At 55.7% G+C, this 25,648-nt stretch overlaps 1 protein-coding gene across 11 annotated transcripts in view; it reads left to right on the plus strand.

Annotated features, from left to right (window-relative positions):
- The first annotated feature begins 7,730 nt into the window (after positions 1 to 7,730).
- The window catches only part of R3HCC1L (R3H domain and coiled-coil containing 1 like), a 49,471-nt gene continuing 31,553 nt past the window's right edge, over positions 7,731 to 25,648 (plus strand). For 7 of the 11 annotated variants that reach the window (XM_050958766.1, XM_050958768.1, XM_050958767.1 and 4 more), the window contains exons 1-2: positions 8,513 to 8,863; positions 10,431 to 10,535. In XM_050958766.1, the coding sequence (XP_050814723.1) occupies positions 10,502 to 10,535 (34 nt within the window). In that variant the 5' untranslated portion in view covers positions 8,513 to 8,863; positions 10,431 to 10,501. Of the gene's footprint in view, positions 7,795 to 8,512; positions 8,864 to 10,430; positions 10,536 to 11,889; positions 11,988 to 25,648 lie in introns of those variants that run through there. The other 4 variants (XM_050958764.1, XM_050958765.1, XM_050958773.1 and 1 more) reach the window with 4 other exon arrangements.

Here is a 25,648-nt window from a genome sequence, read left to right on the forward strand (position 1 = left end):
GCACAGCCCCACCAAAACATCTGTGGACCAAAAAGGAAGGTTGGGGGTGGGAAGGTAATACTTGATTTTAAATCAACCAGGGGCTTCCAGCTGAAGAGGTGGCTGGGAGCCCTTAGGGGCAAATTTAAGGGCCCAGGGCTCCGGTGGCTGGGGGAACCCGGAGCTTTGCGGGGCAGGATTTAAAGGGCCCAGAGCTCCTGCCACTGAGGGGAGCCCGAGCCCTTTAAATCCCAGCCCCAGCCCATCCACTGGAGCCACGGCCGGATTTCGAAGGGCTCTGGGCTGCCTGCTGCCGCAGGGAGCCCTGAGCCCTTTAAATCTCAGCTGCGGCCGGGAATCTCTGTGGGCAGCCCAGCGCCCTTTGAATCCTGGCCGTGGCTGGGATTTAAAGGGCTCAGGGCTCCCCGCTGCTGTGGGCAGCTCAGAGCCTTTTGAATCCTGGCTGCGGCTGGGATTTAAAGGGCTCTGGGCTCCCCGCGGCTGCGGGCAGCCCAGAGCCCTATGAATCCCGGCCGCGGCTGAGATTTAAAGAGCTGTGTGCTCCCCACTGCTGAGGGCAGCCCAGCACCCTTTAAATCCGAGCTGCAGCTGAGATTTAAAGGGCTCCGGGCTCCCCGCGGCTGCGGGCAGCTCAGAGCCTTTTGAATCCTGACCGTGGCTGAGATTTAAAGGGCTCTGCGCTCCCCGCAGCTGCGGACAGCCCAGAGCCTTTGAATCCCAGCCGCGGCCGGCTGGGATTTAAAGGACTCTGGGCTCCCCGCCGCTGCACGCAGCCCAGAGCCCTTTGAATCCCAGCCACTGCTGAGATTTAAATGGCTCTGGGCTCCCCGTGGCTGCGGGCAGCCCAGAGCCTTTGAATCCCGGCCATGGCCAGCTGGGATTTAAAGGGCTCTGGGCTCCCTGCGGCTGCGGGCAGCTCAGAGCCTTTTGAATCCCGGCTGCGGCTGGGATTTAAAGGGCTCTGGGCTCCCCGCAGCTGCGGGCAGCCCCGAGCCCTTTGTTTCCCCACTGTGGGCCGCACAGTGAGCCTCCGTGGGCCGGCCGTATGTTGTGCAGGCCTGACCTAGATAACAAGAACTACATAGGGGACACTGAGGCACCAACACAGTGTTCAGAGAAAACATTAAGAACATTCCCAGTTCGTCACAGGGGGCAGCTAGTTTCTGTGCCCAGGAAAGCCAGGATCGGGGCCTGTCAGGGCCCTTCCTTCGAAAGGAGAGCCGCTCCTCAGCTTTGCTGGGCACAGGGAGATCGGAGATGGGCAGCAGGCACAGAGGTGGGGCTGGGGAGCTGAGGGGATAGAGAGCCAGCGCCAGGATGGAAGCTCCTGGGTGCAGGGCTCCTGGCAGGGTCATGCTGGCCCTTGGCCCTGAAATCAGCCCCATGCCAAGACTTCTGGTGCATGCCACTGTGACGTTCCCCTGGCGTTATCTGGACCATGATCTGCAAGATTGCTCCACCCCTCGTGTGACGTTATTGATATAAACTGGGACCATATAGAACATGATTTGCAACCAAGGTCCTCTAGTGGCACCAAATCCTGTAAAGGGGGTCATATAAGGTGTCTAAGACCAGGTTATGGGTTACTAGTTATGATTATGCTGTCTGTATGTCTGCATCATTTTGTAGTTGAAGTTATAAGTATTGGCTCTATACTGTCTATATTTCAAACTTGTGCTGTATTACTGGGAAAGATCCCAGACAAGTTGGTGTTAGCTCTGCTTAGCCTGCTTGATGGCCCATTAAGGACCATCACCGACACAATTGACCCATTGAGAGGAGGCAGATAAGCCTTGTGACTCAGCAAAGTGTGCAGGGACTTGCCCATGTGACTCCAAACTCCATTTTGCTGTAATTTTCCACAGTAAGAACAAAGAAGTGTTCTTACACCTGGAAGTGCCTATATAAGGCGGAGGCCTCATCTCCATCTTGTCTTCAGTCCTGCTTCTTACCTCTGGAGGGACTTTGCTACAAGCTGAAGCTCTACACAAGGGACTGATGACCCATCCCAGCGGGGGATGTTCTCCAGAGACTTGATTTGAACCTGCAGTTTACTCCATCACTGCTACAAGCCTGAACTAAGAACTTTGCCATTACTGTATGTAATTGATTCCATTTAACCAATTCTAGCTCTCATTTCTACCTTTTTCCCTTTATGAATAAACCTTTAGATTTTAGATTCTAAAGGATTGGCAACAGCGTGATTTGTGGGTAAGATCTGATGTGTATATTGACCTGGGTCTGGGGCTTGGTCCTTTGGGATCGAGAGAACCTTTTTCTTTTACTGGGGTGTTGGTTTTCATAACCATTCATCCCAGGACGGGTGGCACTGGTGGTGATACTGGGAGACTGGAGTGTCTAAGGAAATTGCTTGTGTGACTTGTGGTTAGCCAGTGGGGTGATACCGAAGTCCTTTTTGTCTGGCTGGTTTGGTTTGCCTTAGAGGTGGAAAAACACCAGCCTTGGGCTGTGACTGCCCTGTTTGAGCAATTGGTCCTGAATTGGCACTCTCAGTTGGGTCCCACCAGAACCGCATCATCACACCTCTACTCTGGGGATTACCCTGCTCTGCTGTGAGAACCTCACTCCCAGTCTGTTCACGCACAGCCTCTGGCATGTGAGCTGCTCCCAGCTACATGAGTGGGCACTTTTGGCCAGCTGCTGCTTGGATTGTGCAAGCGAATGACACTAGCCATTATCTCCAGTCCCAGACACAACTCTAGGAACCTCCGTCTTGCAGTGTCCAGTTGTGCCCGCTGGACGCTGCAAGCCTATATGAGTTCATCAATTTAATAAAGAAATTGATGTGCATCAGGCTTGTTATCCCAAGGGGAGTCTCTGACACACTTCAAACCAAATTCACTGCTCCAGGTAGAACAAACGAACAAATGTACTAACTACAAACGACAGATTTAGTGATTATAAGTCAAAGCACAAGTCAGATTTGGTCAAATGAAATAAAAACAAAACACTCTAAGCTGATCTTATCACTCTCCCTTTTATCATATTCTTTTTTCCCTTTTGGCTTCCCCCCCAACCCCTTGCAGGGTCAGGTGATCATTACCTCATCGTAGTCCCCAACTGACCAAGGGAAGTGGGGTGACTCACTCGAGAGTCAAACAGATCCTCTGTTGCTGCCTAGGCCAGTGTCCTTTGTTTCTGTGAGGCTGGGCTGAGTTTGTCCCATTCCTTCCTGATGAGGTGTGAACTGCCCCTCTGTTCTGGGAGAGTTTTTGCCTGGGTTTGTTTTAAGCCACGAGGGCACATTTTCAGCCTCATAACTACGTACATAGCAACAAAGCTGCGTCTGACGAAGTGGGTATTCACCCACGAAAGCTCATGCTCCAATACGTCTGTTAGTCTATAAGGTGCCACAGGACTCTTTGTCGCTTTTTACAGATCCAGACCAACACGGCTACTCCTCTGATACATAACTATGTACATGAAATTACAACCTATAACATCACTATAACAACAATGCTCAGTGCACCATGAGCCTTCCAAAGACACCCAACATGACAAACTTTGCACTGGACACCACATAATCATATTATAAGGATGAACATGGGGGTGCAGGGTGTTCCCCTGAGATACAGAGTGTCACAGCCACGCCTTCCCAAGGAGGAGAATTGGGGGCCCTGCATCATGTGCCTCGCACTCAGCCCCTGTACTGCCCACGCACAGGAGAGCTGGTGGCTGGGATTCAGTGGGAAGTGCCTGCTGTGTGTCCCCCCCACGGCCCTTTCCCTGGGGAGCTCTGGGGACGCCTGCAGTGGGTGGCTGGCAGTGGGAGGGATGGGCGCCTGGCTGTAGTTTTAAGTTGGACAATGCCACTGACAGACGCCAAGTGTGATGGCCCAATCTGCAGGGGGTCCCCAGGAGCAGGGCCCGAAAGCACCTGCCACAGGGATGCCTCAGGAGAGCCCAAATGCCCGAGGCTTGGGGACGCTGCCTCCTTGGTGAACGTGCAGGCTGGTGTCTGCCAACCGACCCCCAGGACTCCAGGCCTTATTGGCAGGACTCCTCCATGGCTCTTCTCAAAGCTCCCAGGACGGGGGGGATTGAGAGGCTGAATCCAGAACACACTCTCTGTGATCTGTGAGCCGGTAGAGCCTCAGCGGGGATAGCCAGAGCCCTGCAGGGAGCCTCGCAGGCCTGGTCTCACCTGGGCCGGCTCCTTGGGCTTGGCATCTGCCTTGGTGTACAAGGGGCTGGGAAGCAGGAGGCTGGGCCAGGCGCTGGCTGGGACCGTCCTCGTTTGCAGCCCCGATCCTGGCAGAGCCCAGAGGGACTCCCGGCGAGAGTGGCTCTGCTGTTCCCAGGCGTGAGCTGTGCTGCATCCCAATCAGTGGAAGGAGCAAGAGAAGGAAACCCACCCCGGCCCTGAGCACTCGCTTTGTGGGGCTGGGGCTCTCGGGAAGCGCTCTCTTGTTTCCCAGGAATGGCTGGGGCAGCCCTCTGGGCACTGTGCAGGAGGCATGTCAGAGAGATGCTCTTTCGGCCGGCACATCTATGAAACCCGCTCCGCTCTGCACACCGGAAAGCAGGGGATGGGGGCCAGAGCAACTGGGAGCTTCCGGCAGGTAGATGTGAGCAGCTCCCTGCACCCCCTGGCACAGGGTGACCCCACCACAGTGGCCCAGGGGCTTGGCGACAGGCCTGGGGGGAGCTGCTCCCACAGTGGCCTGGGCCCTGTCATGGCCCCTCTCTGCTGGGAGGCTGAGCGAGCACCGGGGAATCAGTCTGCACACAGGAGACACCGGCTAAGGGCTAAAGAGGAGTGGTGTCCTGAAGCCGGCTAACTCTGACCCTGCCTGGCAGGAAGGGGTTTGGGGTCCCCCCAGACACTCTGAGAATGGAGCCTTTCCTCTGGCTGCTCTCTGCCTCTTCCGCCCCCGCAGCGCTCAGACTCCTTCCCCAGCCCCCTCACCCCCGTTTGGATCAGTAACGCCTTTCTCCTTTCTGCAGCGACCGGGCTCCCCTTGGCGGCCAGTCTGGCTCAGAGGGGAGCCTGGAGCCCAGTCCTGGCTTGTACCCAGGTGCAGTGCGAGTGGCGGTGGCTGGAGCTGGCCTCCTGGAACCGCGGCCTCGCAGAGCAGGGAGGTGGCTGGCGGCCTAGGCAGCAGCAGGAACCAAAGTACCGTCCAGCCCCATGAGGCCTGCCAGAGCCAGCGGGACCTGCCCCTGGGCTGCACTGCAGGTCCGAGGGGGCTGTGGAGACAGAAATGGAGCGATCGCTGCAGACGCTCAAGCTCCCCTACACCCAGGAGCTGTGGGATCGTCCAAACCTCCTTCGCCCAAACGCCCTACAGAGCCGGGCAAGACCCTGACATCTGCCAGAGCTGGTACCCCAGGGCAGCACCAGGCAGATGAGCGACGGGGCTGGAGTTGCACTCTGAATTCTGACCCTTCAGGACCCCTGAGAACATGGCTCAGCCCCCCTCAGCCCTTTCACTCCAAGTGGGGAAATGGGTTTAATCCTAACGCAGGTCTATGGGGGCAAATCAAGGAGCCAAGGGCAGAAAGGAAGCAGCCGGGTGTGTCTGCTTACCAGACCCTTCCTGGAGAGAGCATCCACTCTGAACCCCGACAGCAGGTCTCGTGTGCCACGGCCTGTCTAGGGGTGACGATCGCTGGGCCCTGTCCGCCCCATGGGGGCTCTCGTGTGCCACGGGCTTTCTGACAGACCGGGCCAGCCCGTCTAGGAGTGATGATCGCTTGGCCCTGTCCACCCCACAGGGGCTCTCGTGTGCCACGGGCTTTCTGACAGATCGGGCCAGCCCGTCTAGGGGTGACAATCGATGGACCCTGTCCGCCCCACAGGGGCTCTCGTGTGCCATGGGCTTTCTGACAGACCGGGCCAGCCCGTCTAGGAGTGATGATCGCTTGGCCCTGTCCACCCCATGGGGGCTCTCGTGTGCCACGGGCTTTCTGACAGATCGGGCCAGCATGTCTAGGGGTGACAATTGATGGACCCTGTCCACCCCACGGGGGCTCTTATGTGCCACGGGCTTTCTGACAGACTGGGCCAGCCCGTCTAGGAGTGACGATCGCTGGGCCCTGTCCGCCCCACAGGGGCTCTCGTGTGCCATGGGCTTTCTGACAGACCGGGCCAGCCCGTCTAGGGGTGACTATCGCTGGGCCCTGTCCACCCCACAGGGGCTCTCGTGTGCCATGGGCTTTCTGACAGATCGGGTCAGCCTGTCTAGGGGTGACAATCGATGGACCCTGTCCACCCCACAGGGGCTCTCGTGTGCCATGGGCTTTCTGACAGACCGGGCCAGCCCGTCTAGGGGTGACAATCGATGGACCCTGTCCGCCCCACAGGGGCTCTCGTGTGCCATGGGCTTTCTGACAGACCGGGCCAGCCCGTCTAGGGGTGACGATCGCTGGGCCCTGTCCGCCCCACAGGGGCTCTCGTGTGCCATGGGCTTTCTGACAGACCGGGCCAGCCCGTCTAGGGGTGACGATCGCTGGGCCCTGTCCACCCCATGGGGGCTCTCGTGTGCCACGGGCTTTCTGACAGACCGGGCCAGCCCGTCTAGGGGTGACGATGGCTGGGCCCTGTCCACCACACAGGGGCTCTCGTGTGCCATGGGCTTTCTGACAGACCGGGCCAGCCTGTCTAGGGGTGACGATTGCTGGGCCCTGTCCGCCCCACGGGGGCTCTCGTGTGCCACAGGCTTTCTGACAGACCGGGCCAGCCTGTCTAGGGGTGACGATGGCTGGGCCTTGTCCGCCCCACGGGGGCTCTCGTGTGCCACGGGCTTTCTGACAGACCGGGCCAGCCCGTCTAGGGGTGACGATGGCTGGGCACTTGTGTGCCATTGGGCTGTCAGGCCCCTGTTCTCAGAGCAGGGTCATTATCGTGGAATCGAGACACCTAGATCCCCAGTTTCTGGGTGCCCCTGAGAGCCCTTGGGTGGGGGCTGGCAGGCCCAGGTGAGGCAAGCCCCCGCTGCCTGTGGGGCTGGCAGCTGTTGCTCATGTAGAGTGAGGTGCCTGAGTCCAGTCCTCTGCCCTGGGTGCTCCCGGGGGTCGAGATTGGGCCCTGCCCCCTTGCCCAGTGCTGGCACCTGTGCGCACTGAGTGCTGCCAGGGGACGAACGCAGGGAGAGTCGCAAATCAAAAGGGAGGGGCAGGGGCCACCCCTCGTGTCAGGGGGTGGGGGAGGGGCAGGGGCGCCCCAAGTCTCAGGGGGTGGGGGAGGGGCAGGGGCACCCCCAGGCTCAGGGTGCGGGGGACAGGCAGAGGCCCCCCAAGTCTCCGGGGGTGGGGGAGGGGCAGGGGCTGATCCCCGTGTCAGGGGGTGGGGGAGGGGCAAGGGGCGATACCAGGCTGAGGGGTGGGGGAGGGGCAGGGGCGCCCCAAGTCTCAGAGTGCGGGGAGGGGCAGGGGCTGATCCCCGTGTCAGGGGGTGGGGGAGGGGCAAGGGGCGATACCAGGCTCAGGGGGTGGGGGAGGGGCAGGGGCACCCCAAGTCTCAGGGGGCGGGGGAGGGGCAGGGGCTGATCCCCGTGTCAGGGGGTGGGGGAGGGGCAAGGGGCGATACCAGGCTCAGGGGGTGGGGGAGGGGCAGGGGCGCCCCAAGTCTCAGAGTGCGGGGGTGGGGCAGGGGCCGCCCCTCATGTCAGGAGGCGGGGGAGGGGCAGGGGGCGACACCAGGCTCAGGAGGAGGGGGAGGGGCAGACACTACATTTCCCATCAACCCCCGCGGCGGGGGCGGCGCCCGGCGGGCGGAAGCGGCAGGAGGGTGCAGGAGCGGCGACCCCGGTCCGGGGGCCTCGTCATCCGGTAACCGGCCCCCGCCCCCGCCCGGCGCGTGACAGACCCGCCCGCTCTGCAGAGCCCCCCGCTCCCCTGGGCCCGGGACCTCCTGACCCCAGGGGGCGCCCTCGCCCCGCCCCGCCCGCTCTGCCCCTCGCCCCCCCAGTCGGTGCCCCCAGCGCCCCCCGCGCCCCCTCCCGCCCCCAAGTAGTTAGTGTTCCCTGGGCCCAGCTCAGTTACCCCTGCCCCCAGTGCCTTCTGCCCCCGCTTCCTCAGTTCTCTGGGGGCCCCAGAGCCCCAGCTGCCCCTCAGCCCTGCCCAGTGTCTCGCCTCTCCCCAGGCCTGGGGATCGCGGGGGTGTGGGGAGGAGGGTGACCCTCCTGAGGCTGTCTCGGGGGAGCTCTGAGCTGGGCTGGGGCGAGGGGAGCTGCTCTGCTCTGCTCTGCTCTGGGCGCCCTGTGCCTGGGGGTGGTGCGGGGGCAGCTGACCCTTGGCTATGCCCCTTTGGCATAGAAGCCGGGAGCGATGCCCTGTGCCCATCCGCTCCCCTGTGGCCCTGCTCCCCGGGATTCAGGGACCCTTTTCCCTTGGGCCCGGTGCTGAGAGCCCCCCCTTGCAGGGGGCGTCAGCCTGCCCTGTCCCCAGGCCGTGGGCCGGGAGGGGTGCTGTGAGCAGCGCTGGAGTGGCTGTTAGTAGGGCCGCAGGATGGAAGCCCTGTAACTCCTGAGAGCTCATTGAATTACAGAGAGATCCCAGTTGTCAGAGCGCTCGACAGAAGGAAGTTATATGGTGTCTCTCCGCAGCGCGGAGCCTCCCTTCCCACAGACAGCTCCGGGCTCCCGCTCCCTCTCCCTCGTAAAACATGTGCCCGTCTTCCTGTCCGCCAGGGTCTGGTTTTCACTGTCTCCTGCCAGCCCTTGGTGTATCCTCCATTCTTCACACCCGGCCTGGGTTCTCTGTAGCTGCCCCTCCTGCTGCCTTTGTCCTCACATTAGCATTAGCAGAAAGCCCTGGCCTGGACGGTGCTGCACTTCGATTGCTGAGCCAGGATGTCTGGGGAAGAGGGCAGAGCCAGCAGCCCCGAGTCTGGAGTGGGGTGAGGCAGAGTGGGGGCAATGCAGGCAGCCCCTGGCATGGGGGGGCCTGAAGTGGGGGTGAGCAGTGCAGGCAGCCCCCAGTGTGCAGGGCATGAGGTTGGGATGGGCGGAGCAGGCAGCCCCTGGAGTGGGGGGGTGGGCAGTGTAGGTAGCCCCCAGTTTGGGGGGCATGAGGCAGGGGTGGGTGGTGCAGGCAGCCCCCGGTGCAGGGGAGGTGGGAGGTGGGTGGGTGGTACAGGCAGCCGCCAGCTCCTGCTCTGGAATGGGCCGGAGCGGTGCCAGCAGCCTGTGAAGTGTGCGTGATACAAGGGCTGTCGCTGGCAGGACACCTGACGGTGGTGGTCCTCTGCCCTTCTCGAGCCGCTCCCGTGCAGAGCTGTGCTGGTGTGTTATGAAGACTCTGTGCCCTGGGGCTGTGGTGGGGATCACTCACCCCCAGTCAGCTGTACCCTCGAGGAGGGGCCTGGCAGCTGTTCAGCACTGCATGGCACTGCCACCCCCATGGGGAGGAGCAAGCGGCGCAGGGCAGTTAGGCAGAAGGGAATTGCCCAGCTGGGAGGTGGCCAAGCCAAGAGGGTGACAGGCCTGCACCTGGGACACTGCCAGGGGCTCTTTGATCACAAGCAGACAACCTCTGCTCCACATCTCCTGTGAAGGAAGTGGCGGGTTGTGGACTGAGTCCTAACCCCGAGGGAGCAGTGTCACCTCCTGCAGCATCTTAGAGCTCGTCCTGGCTGGCGGTGAGATCTGGCAGGGCCCCAGGCGGCAGGCAGGGCAAGCGGCTGGCTGCTGTTGTCCTGTCTGAGTTGTCAAGTTATTGATAGATTTTGCTCTTTTAATCTGCTCATTCTTCCAGCACCCAAGCCTGTGCCTGGGGCCTCCCAGACCACATGCTGACTGGGTCCCTGCCCAAAGCACTTCCAGCCCTAGCCTGGTGTGCCGTGGGCAGTGAGGGGCAACCGAGTGGAGCAGGCACAGGGTGACAGTCGGAAGGTCTCCCAGCAAAGGCCAGTGGTGTTGGATGCTAAGCTCCCACTGTCTCTAAGGCAGGGGTGCCTTGTGGTGGCTGTCTAGGTCTTGGTTAATTGCCCCTTCGTGACGGGGGGAGTTGGGGCCTCCAGTTGTATGCAGCCCTGGGATTTTACTGTTGCTTTCGGACTCCCTCCTCTCCCCTGTTTGTCGTGGTCATGGGGTCCTGTTCTCAGTGAGGTTGCTGGCTCTTTGGGGCTGGGACCAGATCCTCCCCTCTGCATTGCCCCAGCACAAGGGTGATCAGGGCCTTCTGCATGCAGCAAACAGGAATGGAGCATTAGCAGGACTCTGGGTGAGGTGAGGTGAGGCGAGGCAGGTGCTTTGGTCCGCAGGATCTAGGAGCCTGGTGCAGGCTGGCGGGGCTGCATGGAAGCCTTTGTGCAGGGAGGAGGTGAAGTGACCCAGTCAGAGATGCAGGCAGGGGCTGTGTGGGGCATTACCTGGGACCCAATGCTTGATGCTCAGTGCCTTGGGGAGCACAGATTCTAAGGCCAGAGGAACCATGGTGATTGTCTGCTCTGACCCCCTGTGCAGCACAGGCTGGAGAGCTGCCCTGGATTCATTCCTGATGGAACTAGAGCAAAACATCCCATCTTGACTGAAAAATGGCCAGTGATGGAGAATCCACCATGGCCGTGGGTAAGTTGTTCCAATGGTTAGTTACCCTTTGTTACACTGAATTTGTCTAGCTTCAGCTTCCAGCCACTGGATCTCATTCGACCTTTGTCTGCTGGGTGAGGAGCCCTCTCTGATCAAATTCAAGGTGTCGGGGGACGCTATGGCTGAGGCATTGTGTGCCAGTGAGGAGGAGTTTGGAGGGGAGGTTGTCGTCCTGGTCACGCAGCCTCTCCTTGGGCATCCTTCCTCCAGCCTCTTTCATCATTCCTGGTGCTTTTCTCTGAATTCCCCCATTTGCCAGAACCGGCTGGTACTGAAGGGCCTGGCTGGATCACAGCATTCAGGATGTGGAGCTTGAGCTGCCTCTGCAGCCTAAAATAACACAGATGCTTTCAGCATCACCCTGTGTATCTCTCGGCTGTCCCAGTGAATGGCTGCGTTGGGCTGTTTTCCCCGGCTGTATTCACTGCACTTTTCCAGGCTGAATTCTCTTGTATTTCCAACCTCGCTTGGTTCCTTTGAATTATTTATCTGCACTTGCCAGTGTTTGCAACACCTCTCTGCTCCGGCTCATCTGCATGTTTAATTATAATTCATTATTCAAGTCAAATGTTGTGAGTCAGTGTCAAACGATACCCTGGTGGTCAGTTAAATTGTGTCTACTGTGCTTGTCCAAAAGTTCTGGCCAGTAATGCTAGTGAAATAACTCGTGTTCTGGATAAGCCCCATGGCTGTCACTCAACGTTTGCAGAGTGGCTGTTCGGTTTTTGTTCCATTCTTTCACTAGGGATTGCGGTTGGATTTGCTGTACTGTGGGGGCCGGGGTTACTGTTCTTTCTCGGATAGAAAATCAGTACCCCTTTACGTTTTTCACTCCTCTGCAGAGCGCCATGATTTTTTACCAATATTGTCTGTAGTTCGGTAGGTTAATTAGCTGACTCTTTGATACCCTACAGTACCTGGCACCCTGACAAGCTGATTTTATCGAGAGCGATCTTCGGTTTTCGGTTTTCTTTTACCAGCAACTGTTTTCACAAGCCCTTATTTGGGTGGTTAAAGACATTTAAATAATCTCAGCCTTTTCTGAGTCCTGCTTAATTTTTTCTCTCTCCTTATTTATTACTAGACCTCCTTTCTCTCGCGCTGATCCTGTCCCTGATATATTTGTAAAGCCCCTCGTGCCCCTTGGCCCTTCATATCATTAACTCATTCTGCTTCTTGTTGCCTTTTCTTTTCCCTGCAGCTTTGAAGGGACAGTATCAACTTACAAATCACAGCCCTGTCTAAAAATGGTTCCCTTCTATTGTTGCAGGTATCTCTTAAGAGCATCAGGGAAAGGCTTGATTGAAAACTCCGTTTTCCAGTGAGATTCCTGTGTGCCTTTGACAGCACTCCAGCTTTCACTGTCTTTCCTTTACACTTTATTTCCCCTGCTGTTGGAGTGGATCTTTCACACGGCACCAGGGAACAGAGGTATTTTAAAAGCTCACCAGCCGGCAGGGGTCTCAGGGCAGGAATAGCCTGTGGAGCTACTCTCCGGGCACTTTGAGAACTGACTAGCTTTGTGCTTTGCTCTGTGTCTGGGGGTTCAGTCTCCCACCCCATTTTCCATTGCCAGGGCAGCTTCCTGTATCCTCAGCTCTGCCTCTCCCTGGCACTTATCTAGGCACGTGTCGGAGCCAGTCCCTTGTGGAGCGGGTTGCTGAAGAGTGTGTTACCTCTGCTTGCCTCTGAGCTGGTCTGGGTCAGGTGAGTGCCAGGAGCTGTGTTCTGAAAGGCAGCCCTGTGGAGAGGTGTTGGACCTTCCCCGGCCATGGCTCTGCCAGCAAAAGGTACTGCTATTCTCTGGTTCCTAATCCCTTTAGGATCCTTGACAAGGCGGCAGGGCTGGCTCCTACATGAGCAGAGGAGCTAGCAGATGGGAGTTTTGCACGGGAGAGTGACACCCAGATATACCTAACAAACTTCCTCCACACTTAGGCCAATAACCCCCCCAAAGACCGAACAAACAAATGAAACCCCTGCAAGAGTAAATATAAGGCAAAGATCGCAGGCAGCCATCCAGCAGCGGAGTGGGGGCTGTCCAGTGTATTGCACTGAATGTAACATGTATGATTCTCATGTGGGCATTCGCTGCAAGCAGCTCATGGCCCTCAGAGACCAAGTGCAGGCTCTGGCGACCATAGTGGCTGAAGTGCAGGAGCTAAGGGAGACCGAGATGTGCATAGAGACCTTCTGGAAAACAGCAGAGTGGTTCCACCCCCGTCTGACAGCACTGTGCTTCTGAGGAGGATGAAAGGCAGGGAAAGAGAACATCAGGCTGGAGTGGAGGGAAATGATCCCATAGTTGAGACCCTTCTTCCAGGTGATGTCATGGTGCATCTGAAGAAGTGAGGTTTTTTACCCACAAAAGCTTATGCCCAAATAAATCTGTTAGTATTTAAGGTGCCACCAGACTCCTTACGTATTCTCTGGCACTGAGGTCCTCAGTTATTAGGAAGGCAATAGTAATGTGAGATTTGATTATTACAAATATAGATAGCTGGCTTTGTGATGACTAGGAGAACCGCATGGTGACTTGCCTGCTGGGTGTGACCACTTGAAGCATCTACACAGGAACTGGTGGTCATGGTACATATAAATACCAATGATATAGAGAAAAGCAGGTGAGAGGTCCTGGAGGCCAAATGTAGGCTGTTTGGTAAGAGATCGAAGTCCAGCACCTCTGTGGTAGCATTCTCTGAAATGCTCTCAATTCCATGCTCAGGACAGGCAGAACTGCAGGGTCTCAGTGCGTGGATAAGATGGTTTTGGGAGGAGGGATCTAGATTTATTAGGAACGGGGGAATATTTTGGGAAAGGAGGATATCCTTGTAAAGAGGAGACCATAGAAGTTGATAAAATACAAGTAGGAACTGAAGAGAAACAGTCAAATGAAAGAGAGTCCCAGTCAGTTCCATCACATCAAGGCAGACAACCAAATAGGGACAATTTTTGTAAGTACTTGTGTACAAATGCTGGAAGTCTAAATACTGAGATGAGTGGACTTGAGTGCCTGGTAGTACACGAGGATATTGCTATACTAGGCATCACAGAAACTTGGTGGAATAATGATACTTGATGGGACACTGTAATACTAGAGTACGAAATACTTAGGCATGACAGAGTAGGTCATGCTGATGAGCTAGTGGCGCTCGCTGGATGTGAAAGAGAACAGTCAAATATAGCCCACGTCCAGACTAACCCGCGGCATCGGCGGGTTAAAATCGATTGCTCGGGGATCGATATATCGCGTCTAGTCTGGACGCGATGTATCGATCCCCGAGCCCGCTTACATCGATTCCGGAACTCCATCAACCCGAACGGAGTTCCGGAATCGACATGGAGAGCCGCGGACATCGATGCTGCGCCGTCTGGACGGGTGAGTACCTCGATTTTAGAAATTCGACTTCAGCTATGTTATTCACGTAGCTGAAGTTGCGTATCTAAAATCGGTTTTAATACCCTAGTCTGGACGTGGCCATAGTAAAAATGTTGAATGAATGAAACTGTACCATACAATCTCTATGGATAGAAATTCTGTTCTTGAATAGTAAGTGTGTAGCAGTAGGAATATACTGCCCCCACCTGACCAGGGTGGTGACAGTGACTGTGAAATGCTCAGCAAGATTAGAGAAGCGGCAAAAACAGAAAACCCAATAGTAATAGTGGATTTCAGCTACCGTATTGACCGGGTACATATCACTTCAGCCCAGGATGCAGAGATGAAATTTCTAGATGCCATTAATGACCGCTTCTCGGAGCGGCTTGTCTTGGATTCTCCAAAGGGGGAGAGAGTTCTTGATTTAGTCCCCTGTGGAGCACAGGATCTGGTCCACCATGTGAAAGCATCACAGATCCCCAGGGCTGGTGCTCTGACCCCAGCTTTGGAACAGTCTCTCGGGAGACCCCCTAAGGGTCTCGCTTTTCTCCAGAGTGAGCCACGTGGCTTCACCACCTCCTTAAGTTAAACCTCCGGTCCTTTAGCACCTGTGCGTCACACTGAGCTCTGGCCAGTGAGAGCAACTGAGGCAGACCCCAAAGGAGATGTGTGGAGGCTTAGGGAGCCAGCGGCTGCAGGGACACTCAGCTGGCGCGGCCGACGAGCGGGTTTATTAGTTGACTGGACACGGCACAGGAAGTCCTTGATTAGCCCAGAGAAAAGGAAGTGACAGCCTAGTCCAACCTGCTCAGCATAGAGCCCAACCCCCGTCCCTCTGACCTCTCCTTGTCCCAGTTCAGGTGCCCCGACTGCTTCCCATAGTCACCACTTAACTCCCACCTCACCCCAGGCCTTTGTTCCCCAGCTGGGCAAACACGGCTTGGCCTTCTGCTGAGAGTTGGGGCCATCCATGTGGCTGGTCGCTAGGGATCAAAGTCCCAGTGATTGGGGTTGCCATTGTCTTCTCACAAACTCCTTGGATATGGGGCCCAAGCCCCAGACAGCTGGGAGCCATCCACACCTGAGTCTCTGAGCTGCTGCAGACAGCAAACAGCCCTTTCTACCCTTGGGGTAACCCTTCAGCACATAGGGGAAACTGAGGCACAAATAGGCTTCAGAAAAATATTTGAAAAACTTTCCACTCTGTCATAAATAGTGACCATAATGTAGTTAAATTTCATGTCCTTTAAGGTTGGAAAATACTAAAGAAACCCACCACAGCAGCATTTAACTTCAAAAAGGGGGAACTATACAAAAATGTGGAAGCTAGTTAAATGGAGATTAACATTCACAAGAGGGAAATGCCTGCAAGCTGCATGGAAACAGAATCATAGAATACCAGGGTTGAAACGGATCTCAGGAGGTATCTAGTCCAATCCCCTGCTCAAAGCAGGACCAATTCCCAGGCAGATTTTTGCCCCAGATCTCTAAATGGCCCCCTCAAGGATTGAACTCGCAACGCTGGGTTTAGTAGGCCAATGCTAAATGACTTAAAAACGCCACAATAGACGCTCAGACGAAATGTATAACCCACATATAAGCGGGCCACAAAATACCACCCTGGCTAAACAATGGAATAAAAGAGATGGTTAGATGAAAAAGGCTTTCTTAAAAATTGGAACTCAGATCCCAATGAGGAGGAGCATAAGCTCTGACAAGTCAAGTGTAAAAGTATAATGAGGCAGCCAAGAAAGACTTTGAAAAGCAACTAGCCAAAGACACACAAACTAACAGCAAAATGTTTTTAAGTACATCTGAGGCAGGAAGCTGCCAAAGCAACAGTGCGGGGCACTGGCCAGTGGAGGTGCTAAAGGAGCACTCCTGGCAGACAAGGCTGTTGTGGAGAAGCTAAATTAATTATTTGCTTTGGTCTTCGCCGCACAGGATGTAAGGGAGATTCACACACCTGAAACAGTCTTTTTCAGCACCGATCTGAGGAATTGTCCCAAATGGAGGTGTCAGTAGAGAAGGTCTTGGAATAAACTGTTAATATAAACAGTAATAAGTCACTAAGACCAGGTGTTAGCCACCCAAGAGTTCTGAAGGAACTCAAATGAAATTGCAGAACTAGTAACTGGAGTTGTCAAGGTATGTTTCCCACTTTGAACTTTAGCGTCCAAAAAGTGGGGACCTGCATGTACCCTTCTAAGCTTAATTCCTAGCTTAGATCTGATAGCGCTGCCACCAACCAGAAATTCCAGTGTCTGGTACACTCCCTGTCCCCCAGAACCTTCCCTGGGGGACCCAAGACCCAAACCCCTTGGGTCTTAAAACAGAGAGAAATAAACCATTCCCCCTCCCAGACTTTCCCCTCCCTGGGTTACCCTGAGAGATACACTGATTCAGACTCCTTGGATCTTAAAACAGAGAGAAATTAACCTTCCCCCCACCTCCTTTTCCCCCACCAATCCCCTGGTGAGTTCAGACCCAATCCCCTTGGATCTTAAACAAGGGAAAAAATCAATCAGGTTCTTAAAAAAGAAAGCTTTTAATTAAAGAAAGAAAAAGTAAGATTATCTCTGTAAAACCAGGATGGAAAATGTTTACAGGGTCTCCAGCTTATATAGACTAGAGAGACTCCCTCCCCGCTAGCCTAAGATACAAGTTACAGCAAACAGAGGTAAAAATATCCTTGCAGCAAAATACACATTCACAAGTTAAGAAAACAAACATAAGCCTAATCTGCCTTTTCTAGCTAATACTTACTATTTTGAATATGAGAAACTGTTTTAGAAAGATTGGAGAAAGATCTGGTTGCACGTCTGGTTCCTCTTAGCCCCAAGAGCGAACAAAGAACAAAACAAACAGCACAAACGAAGATTTCCCTCCACCGAGATTTGAAAGTATCTTGTCCCCCGATTGGTCCTCTGGTCAGGTGTCAGCCAAGTTTACTGAGCTTCTTAACCCTTTACCGGTAAAAGAGACATTAACCCTTAACTATCTGTTTATGACAGGAGTACATAACCTGTTGCTTAAATCAGCCCCCAGATGACTGGAGGGTAGCTAATGTAACACTGATTTTTGCAAAAGGCTCCAGAGGTGAGCCTGGCAATTACAGGCTGGTAAGCCTGACTTCTGTGCCAAGGCAATTGGTTGAAACTAAAGAACCAAATTACCACACACACAGATGAGCACAATATGTTGGGGAAGAGTCAACATAGCTTTTGTGAGGGGAAATCACGCCTCATCAATCTATTAGAATTCTTTGAAGGGGTCGAAAAGCATGCGGAGAAAGGCGATCCAGTGGATATAGTGTACTTGGAATTTCAGAAAGCCTTTGACAGGATCCCACACCAAAGACTCCTATGCAAACTCCACATTCATGGGATAAGAGGGAAGGTTCTCTCATAGATCAGTAACTGCTTAAAAACAGGAAACAAAGGGTAGGGGTAAGTGGTCAGTTTTCAGAATGAAGAGCGGTAAATAGTGGTGTCCCCCAAGGGTCAGTGCCCAGACCAGTGCTGTTCAACATATTCATAAATGATCTGGCAAAGGGGATGAACAGACAGAGGGCAAAATTTGCAGACGATACAAAACTACTCAAGATAGTTAAGTTCAAAGCTGACTGTGAAGAATTACAAAGGGATCTCCCAAAACTGGGTGACTGGGCAACAGAATGGCAGTTGAAATTCAAATTGATAAGTGCCAAGTAATGCACATTGGAAAACATCATCCCAACTATACATACAACATGATGGGGTCTAAATTCACTGTTACCACTCAAGAAAAACATCTTGACATCATGGATAGTTCTGCGAAAACATCCGCTCAGTGTGCTGCAGCACTCAGAAAAGCTAACAGAATGGTAGGAACCATTAGGAAAAGGACAGACAATAAAACTGAGAATTTCATAATGCCTCTTTATAAATCCATGGTACACCCACACCTTGAATATTGTGTCTGATTCTGGTTGCCCCGTCTCAAAAAAGATAAATCAGAACTGGAAAAGGCGCAGAGAAAGGCAACAAAGATGATCAGGGGGATGGAACAACTTCCATACTAGGAGAGATTAAAAAGCCTGGGACTGTTCTGCTTGGAAAGGAGATGTCAGGGGGCTGGGGGGTTTAGATAGAGGTCTGAAATCATGACTGGTGTGGAGAAAGTGACTAGGGAAGTGTTACTTACCCCTTCACATATCAGACAAACCAAGGGTCACCCAATGAAACTAGTAGGCGGCAGGTTTACAGTGGAAATACTTCACACAGTGCACAGTCTGTGTTACTGGTTGCCAGGGGATGTTGTGAAGGCCAAAAGTATAAGTGGGTTCAAAAAAAGAATTAGGTAAGTTTCTGGAGGACAGGTCCATCAACAGCTATTAGCCAAGATAGTCAGGGATTTCACCTCATGCTCCGGGTGTCCTTAAGCCTCTGACTGCCAGAAACAGACTAGTGAATGGGATGGCTCACTCGATAATTGCCCTGTTCTGTTTATTCCCTCTGAAGCTCCTAGCCCTGGCCGTTGTCAAAAGACAGGACACTGAGCTAGGTGGACCATTGCTCTGGCCTGGCCTGGCCATTTGTACTGAATGGCTGTGTGACTGATGCCTGATGTGCCTGCTAGGGTGTGGTTAGTCCGGCCTGGTGCAGATCATGACACTTGGATTTGTGTGTCGTGGTGGCAGTGGATGCTGCTGGGAGTGCACTGCTTGGGGTGCTTGGGGCGCCTGCCTTCCCTGTACAGTACCTGCTCTGGCCCTGGCATTTGCAGTCCTTCTTCCCTGTGCTTGTGAAACAGTGCACTTCCCAGACCAGATGGTCCATGAACATATTCAGTCTGGTGTCCCACCCCCAGTGTCCAGTTAGCAACCTGTCTGCTGGTGCTAGCGCAGTTAGAGATCCCCTGGCTTTGGGAAGCAGATGGGAGTGTGTGTGTGTACTCTGGGATGGGTGTGGGCGGACCCCTGCCAGCACCAGTGCGGTAGGTGGCTCTGGCTGGCTGGGAATGAGTGCCCAGATGGGTCTGAAGCATCTGAGAAACTCTAAAGAAATCTAGGTCAAAAGGGCTGTGTGCTCCCGAGGAATGGGACGTGCAGGCAACTGACATGCTCCCCAGGGCAGCCCCTTGTCTGCCAGGGTTCAGGGCCAGTTCTCAGCTCTGCAGTTGCGGGCGGCGTGGGGCTCTGCTCCAGGTGCGAGCGCTGTTGGGATGAGCTCTGCAGTCCAAAGGGGTTTGTAATCTGGGCTGGCTAGAGTCTCCTTGTCCCTGCAGTGTGAGAAGAGCCCAGTCTGCAGCAAGCTGTGAAGAGTGACATTGTGTGTGTGGAAGTGCTGCACTGACACTTTGTGTGGTCCTACAAGGGCACTTCCCAACTCCCTGAGCGCTGCTGCCAGCCTGCAGCAGCCCATGAATCCTGGAGGGGAGGCTGGGCAGGCATGTCCCAGTCACGGGGGAAGGAGATAGGGCAGGTGCGTTCTGACACCAGGTTCGGCTGGCTCACTGCTGCAGCCCAGCCACCACGAGCGCACCAGTCTGGGGGAGAATGGCACATGCATCGCCGCTCCTGCCCAAGGTGGTGCTGCTGCTTTTTGTTGTCAAGGCTTTAAGGTTAACTATTCTATTGATGGAACTATGGATCGAGTGGAACTAGAAACCTCGAAGGCTAAAAATACAGCTCCCTGCCAGGAAATGAGGCAGCCTACTGGGAGCGTGGCACGTTCCCTTTTTCCAGGAACTAGCACACTGAGTGTGGATCCAGCAACCTGGGATCTATGCCCTGTGATGCCCCGCACGCTACCTAGCATCATTTCTTTCCTGCTGCGCCTCCAGTAGGAAGGAGTGCATGTTTCTATTGCATCAGAGGGCATGACAGCCCAGGTCCTGCTCCACCTGGGGCTGGGATAGGCGGCCTCACGACTGTTCCACGCAGCGACAGGTGTCAGGGTGGTGAGCCTAGCCTAGCCCTCGCTGTAGGTCGGTGTGGGGCAGGATTCAGGATACATCCCCTGCTGCTGGGATGTTGGGGTGAAAAGAGCCCAACAAACCCATGTTAACAGGTTGGGGATGTTGCAGGCTATCGCTGGCTTACTGGTATTGTAACCAGCATGTTACAGCTTTACAGTCTCTTACTGAAGAGATGGAACAAGAAGGCAGAACTGTTAAAGCATCTGACATTGAAAGAATCAGTCAGGCTTTGATGTCATGATATTCCTTGTTCCCTTTCACTGCAGAGTCTTATCTCCTAGATAGTATTCGCTGCTCTTCTGGGGGAATGGGACAAAGCTGAGCAGCTGCTGGTGCTGGAGTCCAGTCTCCTCTTGTCTAAGAGGAAGACACAAAGAGGAGAGAAAACAAAAGCTGAGATGAAGAGGGCAGCTTTGTTTCTGGGGCTGACTCCCTTCCGCCCTTGCTGCTGGAGGGGCAGGGGCCCGAGCCCGGGCCCGTTCCCGGTCACAGTGCAGTCCCTCATGCTGACACCTGGCACAGGCTGTTTCGGGCATTGCTTTTAGCTGCCTTTGTGGTCACAGGCTCACGGCAGTGTTGCAAAGATGGAGTCAGACTCTTGACACAGAAGTGAAAGAAAGATCAGAGCGGGGAACTAAGGTGGGGGAGCAAAGGATGCGGGGCAAGGTGACAGCAGGCAGCCAAGGCTCCTGTGCCAGGTGCTGGTCAGAATGTAGCTGGTGCTGTTGGAGGGGGGATGGCATTGGTTCCCTCTCTGGCAGGGATGCCAAAGGTGGTGTCTGGTGGCCACAGGGCCCCAGGAGATGGTGGTAAAGCTTGCTCCTTCCAGTCCATGTCTCCTCTCCCATGTGAGCAGCGTCCTGCACAGGGGCAGGCTCGTCCATTGACATTAACCAGGTGAAACCCAGTTTGATTATTTTACCTATAAATGTTTCCTCCCACATCTGGAATTCTCCTGCTCAGCTTTGTCCCATTCCCCCAGAAGAGCAGCGAATACTATCTAGGCGATAAGACTCTGCAGTGAAAGGGAACAAGGAATATCATGACATCAAAGCCTGACTGATTCTTTCAATGTCAGATGCTTTAACAGTTCTGCCTTCTTGTTCCATCTCTTCAGTAAGAGATTGTAAAGCTGTAACATGCTGGTTACAATGCCCTAACCCAGAGCCCTACAACCCCCTGGCCCAGTTCTTTTAACCGAACCAGCCCAGTCTGTCCCAGGCTCGGTGCTGTCTTTTGCTGATTTGATGACTCATTTCCAGGGGCGGTTCTAGCTTTTTTGCTGCCCCAAGCACGGCAGGCAGGCTGCCTTCGTCGGCTTGCCTGCGGGAGGTCCCTGGTCCTGCGGATTCGACAGTTTGCCTGCAGGAAGTCCACCATTCCCGCGGCTTCAGCGTACCTGCCGCTGAATTGCTGCCGAATCCGTGGGACCGGCAGACCTCCCGCAGGCATGTCGCCAAAGGCTGCCTGACTGCTGCCCTCGCAGGGACTGGCAGGGTGCCGCCCCACAACTTGCCGCCCCAGGCACGGGCTTGCTGCGCTAGTGTCTGGAGCCGCCGCTGCTCATTTCACAGAACAGGCGGAGCTGGACTTTTGCTAAAGGCCAGGCTCTGCACAACAGGCCTTCACTGGTGCCACCTCTGGCTCTATATGTGACTGGGCTTTGGCTGCTGCGGGGCTAATCTACCTTCCTTGGCCCTAGGTGGTGGTCCTGGATCATCTAGTCTGGCTGGCTGGAGCACACTAGCAAGGCATGTCCCTGCAGAAATGTACAGACATGGTCTCAGCCCCTGCCTGGTGCTTGGCTGGGGGGCAGCGCCAGAGCCTGCAGAGCGAGTCCATGCTGGTGCTGCCCTCAGAGGCTGGAGCCCCACAGCTCTGCTGCGCACCTGTCCCTGGCATTTGTGTGCACGGCTTCTTCAGGCTCCTCTGGGTGGCAGTTTGCTCAGCAGGAGGGAGCCTCCATGCTGTGTGCTGGGTACCGACGGAGCAAAGGGAGTGAGCTGTGAGGTTACCTGCTCAGTGCAGTGTGAATGAGACGGATACGAGGGCCATTGCCCTGCCCCTGGAGCGTGAAATGGGTTGGTGGTGACGCGTGGCCGGGCCGTGCGGTGGAGTGTGTAATGGGCTGGGGGTATGAGCTGCGTTACCCTGTGAAATAAACCTCTGCATACTGCAGCATGTTCCCTGCCTGGGCAAGCTCTGGGGTCTCCATTGGCCGCCCGGAGCAGTGACCTGACTGGCCCTGAAATGAGCAGCCCTGCTCCTGGCATACGTTGCACTAGAGATTGATGCCAAAGCTGTGGTGTGGTCCACCTGCCTCCGGCTGCCGGTGTGTGACCCATGCTTGCTGGGCTGACCACGTCCCTGCTGGGAATCTGCAGGGAGGAGAGTGCTTTGTGGCTGGCCTGCCTTGGCTCGGCTGGTAACTCTCCGTGTGCCTGTATGCAGGTGGACGTGTGGCTAGCTGTGGTGCTGGTGGAATGCGAGGCTGTGCCCAAATGGAGAGGTGGCTGGCGGGGGTGGGTGGGGGGAGGCTCCTCGCAGCACCAGGCACTTGCTAATTGATCCCATCTGGCTGGGAGGGGAGGCAATCAGCTCTTCTGCGAATAGGGCATAGGGCGGTTCTCCTGGGAGGTGACTGGGACTGCGTGTAGCTGCTCCAGCCGAGTGCCGCTGCTGATGGGGGCATGGGGGAGGCTTTGGGCCTGTCCTAGCAGCTCCGCTCTGCGTCCCAGCTCTCAGGAAGGGTGGCTGTGTGCAGAACTGGGTCTAGAGAGAGGCGGATGGGCTCAGCCAGTGACCTGGAGCTGGAAGCTGAGTGGCCTGAGCCTAGCCAGCTGCTGGGACAGGCCCCACCACATGCAGCTGAAGACCCTGCTGGACTGCGGGGAAGGCTGGTCCAGAGGATGCTGGTGCTGGAGTGTATGGCAGCAGCAAAGAGGGAACTGATGTTGGTGGCCCGGGTGGGGTGTTGGGTCCCCAGGGCGGAATCTCCAAGCAGCTGACTACCCCATAGGAGAGCTGCGGCTAGGTGCAGTTTCTTTCGTTCTCCTTCTGGGGGAGCCCTTCTGGCCCGCAAGGAGTTTCTCAAGGCCTGTTGGGGACCAACTCTTTTCCCACTAGATAGAGAAACTCTGGCGCTGAAGCTGCTGGGCTGGTGGGGAGAAGCCCTGGCGGAGAGGTGGCTGTGGGTGTCCTGCTGAAAGCTGACCTGGGTGTGAGCGACCTCGGCGCTGTCAGGAGTTCTTTGCTGGGCCTTGACTTCTTTGCCCTTGTTTCTTGCTGAGCGTGTCTCGTTCCTGGGAAGGGCAGCCAAGGCTGTGCTAGCCCTGCTGCCTGTGGGAGATCTGTCGCTGCACTGTTGGGTGAGGAGCAGAGCGGGGATAGGGAGCCCTGCCCCGTTGCCCCTTGGCAGTGATGGGGCAGGGTGTGCCGAGGCGGGTCCTAGCTTTCCCCAGAGCTAGCAGAGCTTCACAATCCTTCGGAAGAGCTGCTGCTGTTTGAGCTGGACCATTCATGTTGCTCATTGACATGCTGTAGACTGGCCAATGCCACAGTGAGGGTTTCCTGGTTGACCGTATCCCTGTCCACTTTGGGCAAGGGCATTTTTCAGATACCCCCATAGTGAAATGAGTGCAGGTCATTGCTGGCCAACGCTGGCAGGTCTCATGCTGCTGGTTCTGCAGGTCTCGGTGTGCAGCTGTGCCTTGCTCTGCATGGGGCGGGCAGACGGGTCCAGTGAGAGGACCCATGAAATACACTGTTCGTCCCCTGTAAACGCTGTAGAATGAAAACTCACTGGCTTAGAAAGGCCCCTCGAGCTCATGGCGAAGCCCAGCACCGCCTCCTCACCTGAGCTGCCCTTCAGGAAGGCCATGTTGCCCCTCGGAAAGAAAACGGATCCTGCCTTGGTGCTGGAAAATGACCTATCCAGGCTGCAGGCGGCTTCTAGGCTGTGTTCTCTTCATGCAGTCAGTATAAAGAAAGGGACCATTCTGCCAGTGGAATGACATGGTCTGCATGTGTATCTCTGGCTAGACAAAGGGGCTGGCTTCTAGTCCTCTGCTTCAGGCCCATCCTGCATGGGCCAGCTGCCTTCATTCTGTGCAGGGACAAAGTGGGACCTGGAGCCTTCCTGTCGCGTAGCTAGCTGCTGTCTGGTCCCCTGGGCGATGCCTTGTGGTCTCTGCTCGCCGACAGGGTCTCCGGCTGCTGCAGGGATGGTGGAATGTGGGCCCACTGCCCAAACCCCCAGAGAGCCAGCACTAATGGCCCCCTTGCTGGCACTCCTGGATGAAAGTTCAAACGGAGTGGGTGGAGGCCAGAAACGGAGCTCCCTTCCCTTCCTCCAGCTCAGCGCTGGGCATGGCGGGTCACGTGGGCGTCCACCCACAGGGCTGGGCCCTGGTACCTTTCAGGAGCACGACAGTTGCAGGGCCATGTGCAGAGTCGTTTGGTGGTCACTGCGCTGTGTGGGGATGCAGATCCCTCGGCATGGCACGAGGGGAGCCCTGGCATGGGCTGGGGAGGGCAAGACTGTGCCAGGGGCTGGGCTGGCCACTGGCGTGAGCAAAGGGGGCTGGGTGTTTGTGCCTGAGTGTGTCTCCATGTCCTGGGGCCTGGAGTGCTGGCAGGTTGGGGAGAGCCATGAGAGACTCATCCATCACACAGGCTGCACAGGAGCTGCCTGCAAGCGCTGCTTTCCCCAGGCGGCTGTCCATCCATCCATCAGCAGGATGGAGTGAGATTTGGTGGAACAGGCAGCCCTGCAGCTGGGACACTTTCTAACCGACAATTGGGCCGTGGCTGAGGCCTGACCACAAAGTGCACCCGGGGTTTGGCCTGCTGTGGGTGTGCGCCTGCCTTCCCGGCACTGCCAGCCAAGGAGTGCAGCCGAACTGCCCTTCCCCTCCAGCCCTGGGGTGCTGGCGCCCTGCGTTCTGCTCTGTTCTCGCTGTGGAGCTGTGAGAGGTGAGCAGAGGACAGTCTATGCTGCATGTAAAGTAGGACAGGGACCCCACCAGGAGCCCTTGGGTGCTCTCCCCTATCCGGCACCGGAGCCTGGTGGGAGCTGCCCTGGGGCCCTACCTGGAGCTGTCAGCTGCACACTTCTGCCCCTCATCAGCCAGCCCCCGGCGCCTGCTGTTGGTTCTGGAGGGATCCGTTTTCAGTTGGGGCGGGGGGCGGGGGACGGAGCCTAATGCACCGGAGGTGCCTCGGAAATGAGAACCTTGGATGGATTCCTGGCCCTATTGATCCGCTGGCAGTTTCTGCATCCTGACGTTCATAATCTCGGGCAGCTCTGAGGTTCCAGATTAATGGGCCTGGGAGCTGTCCATCCATCACTTCACATTAATTACTGGAGAGGTGTTTTTCCAGTGATTTACCTGACAGCGGCCTGTGATGAATACCCCTAAGCAGAGTGGGCAGTGATTAATCACAAGGCCACGCCCTTCCCCCACGCTCCCTTCCCCCCGAACCACAGGACAGACCCCTGAGCCATCCATCTCCATAAACACTGCCTGATGCATATTGATAGGGGGCTGGGGCCTGGCAGATAGCAAGGTGCTTCTTGGTGCCAAAGATTATGAAAAATAAATCTCTGCCAGGAAGGTGCAGCGGGTGAGCAGGGCTCCCCCACCTTGCATGGCCAAGCAGCAGGCAGTGTGGGCTAGTGGTTGGAGCACAGGATAGGGAGTCAGGACTCCTGGGTTTGCTCCCAGCTCTGCCACAGTGTGACCTTGGATCG

The sequence above is a fragment of the Gopherus flavomarginatus genome, chromosome 6, assembly GCF_025201925.1.
Source record: "Gopherus flavomarginatus isolate rGopFla2 chromosome 6, rGopFla2.mat.asm, whole genome shotgun sequence".
In the NCBI taxonomy this organism is placed as follows: Eukaryota; Metazoa; Chordata; order Testudines; family Testudinidae; genus Gopherus; species Gopherus flavomarginatus.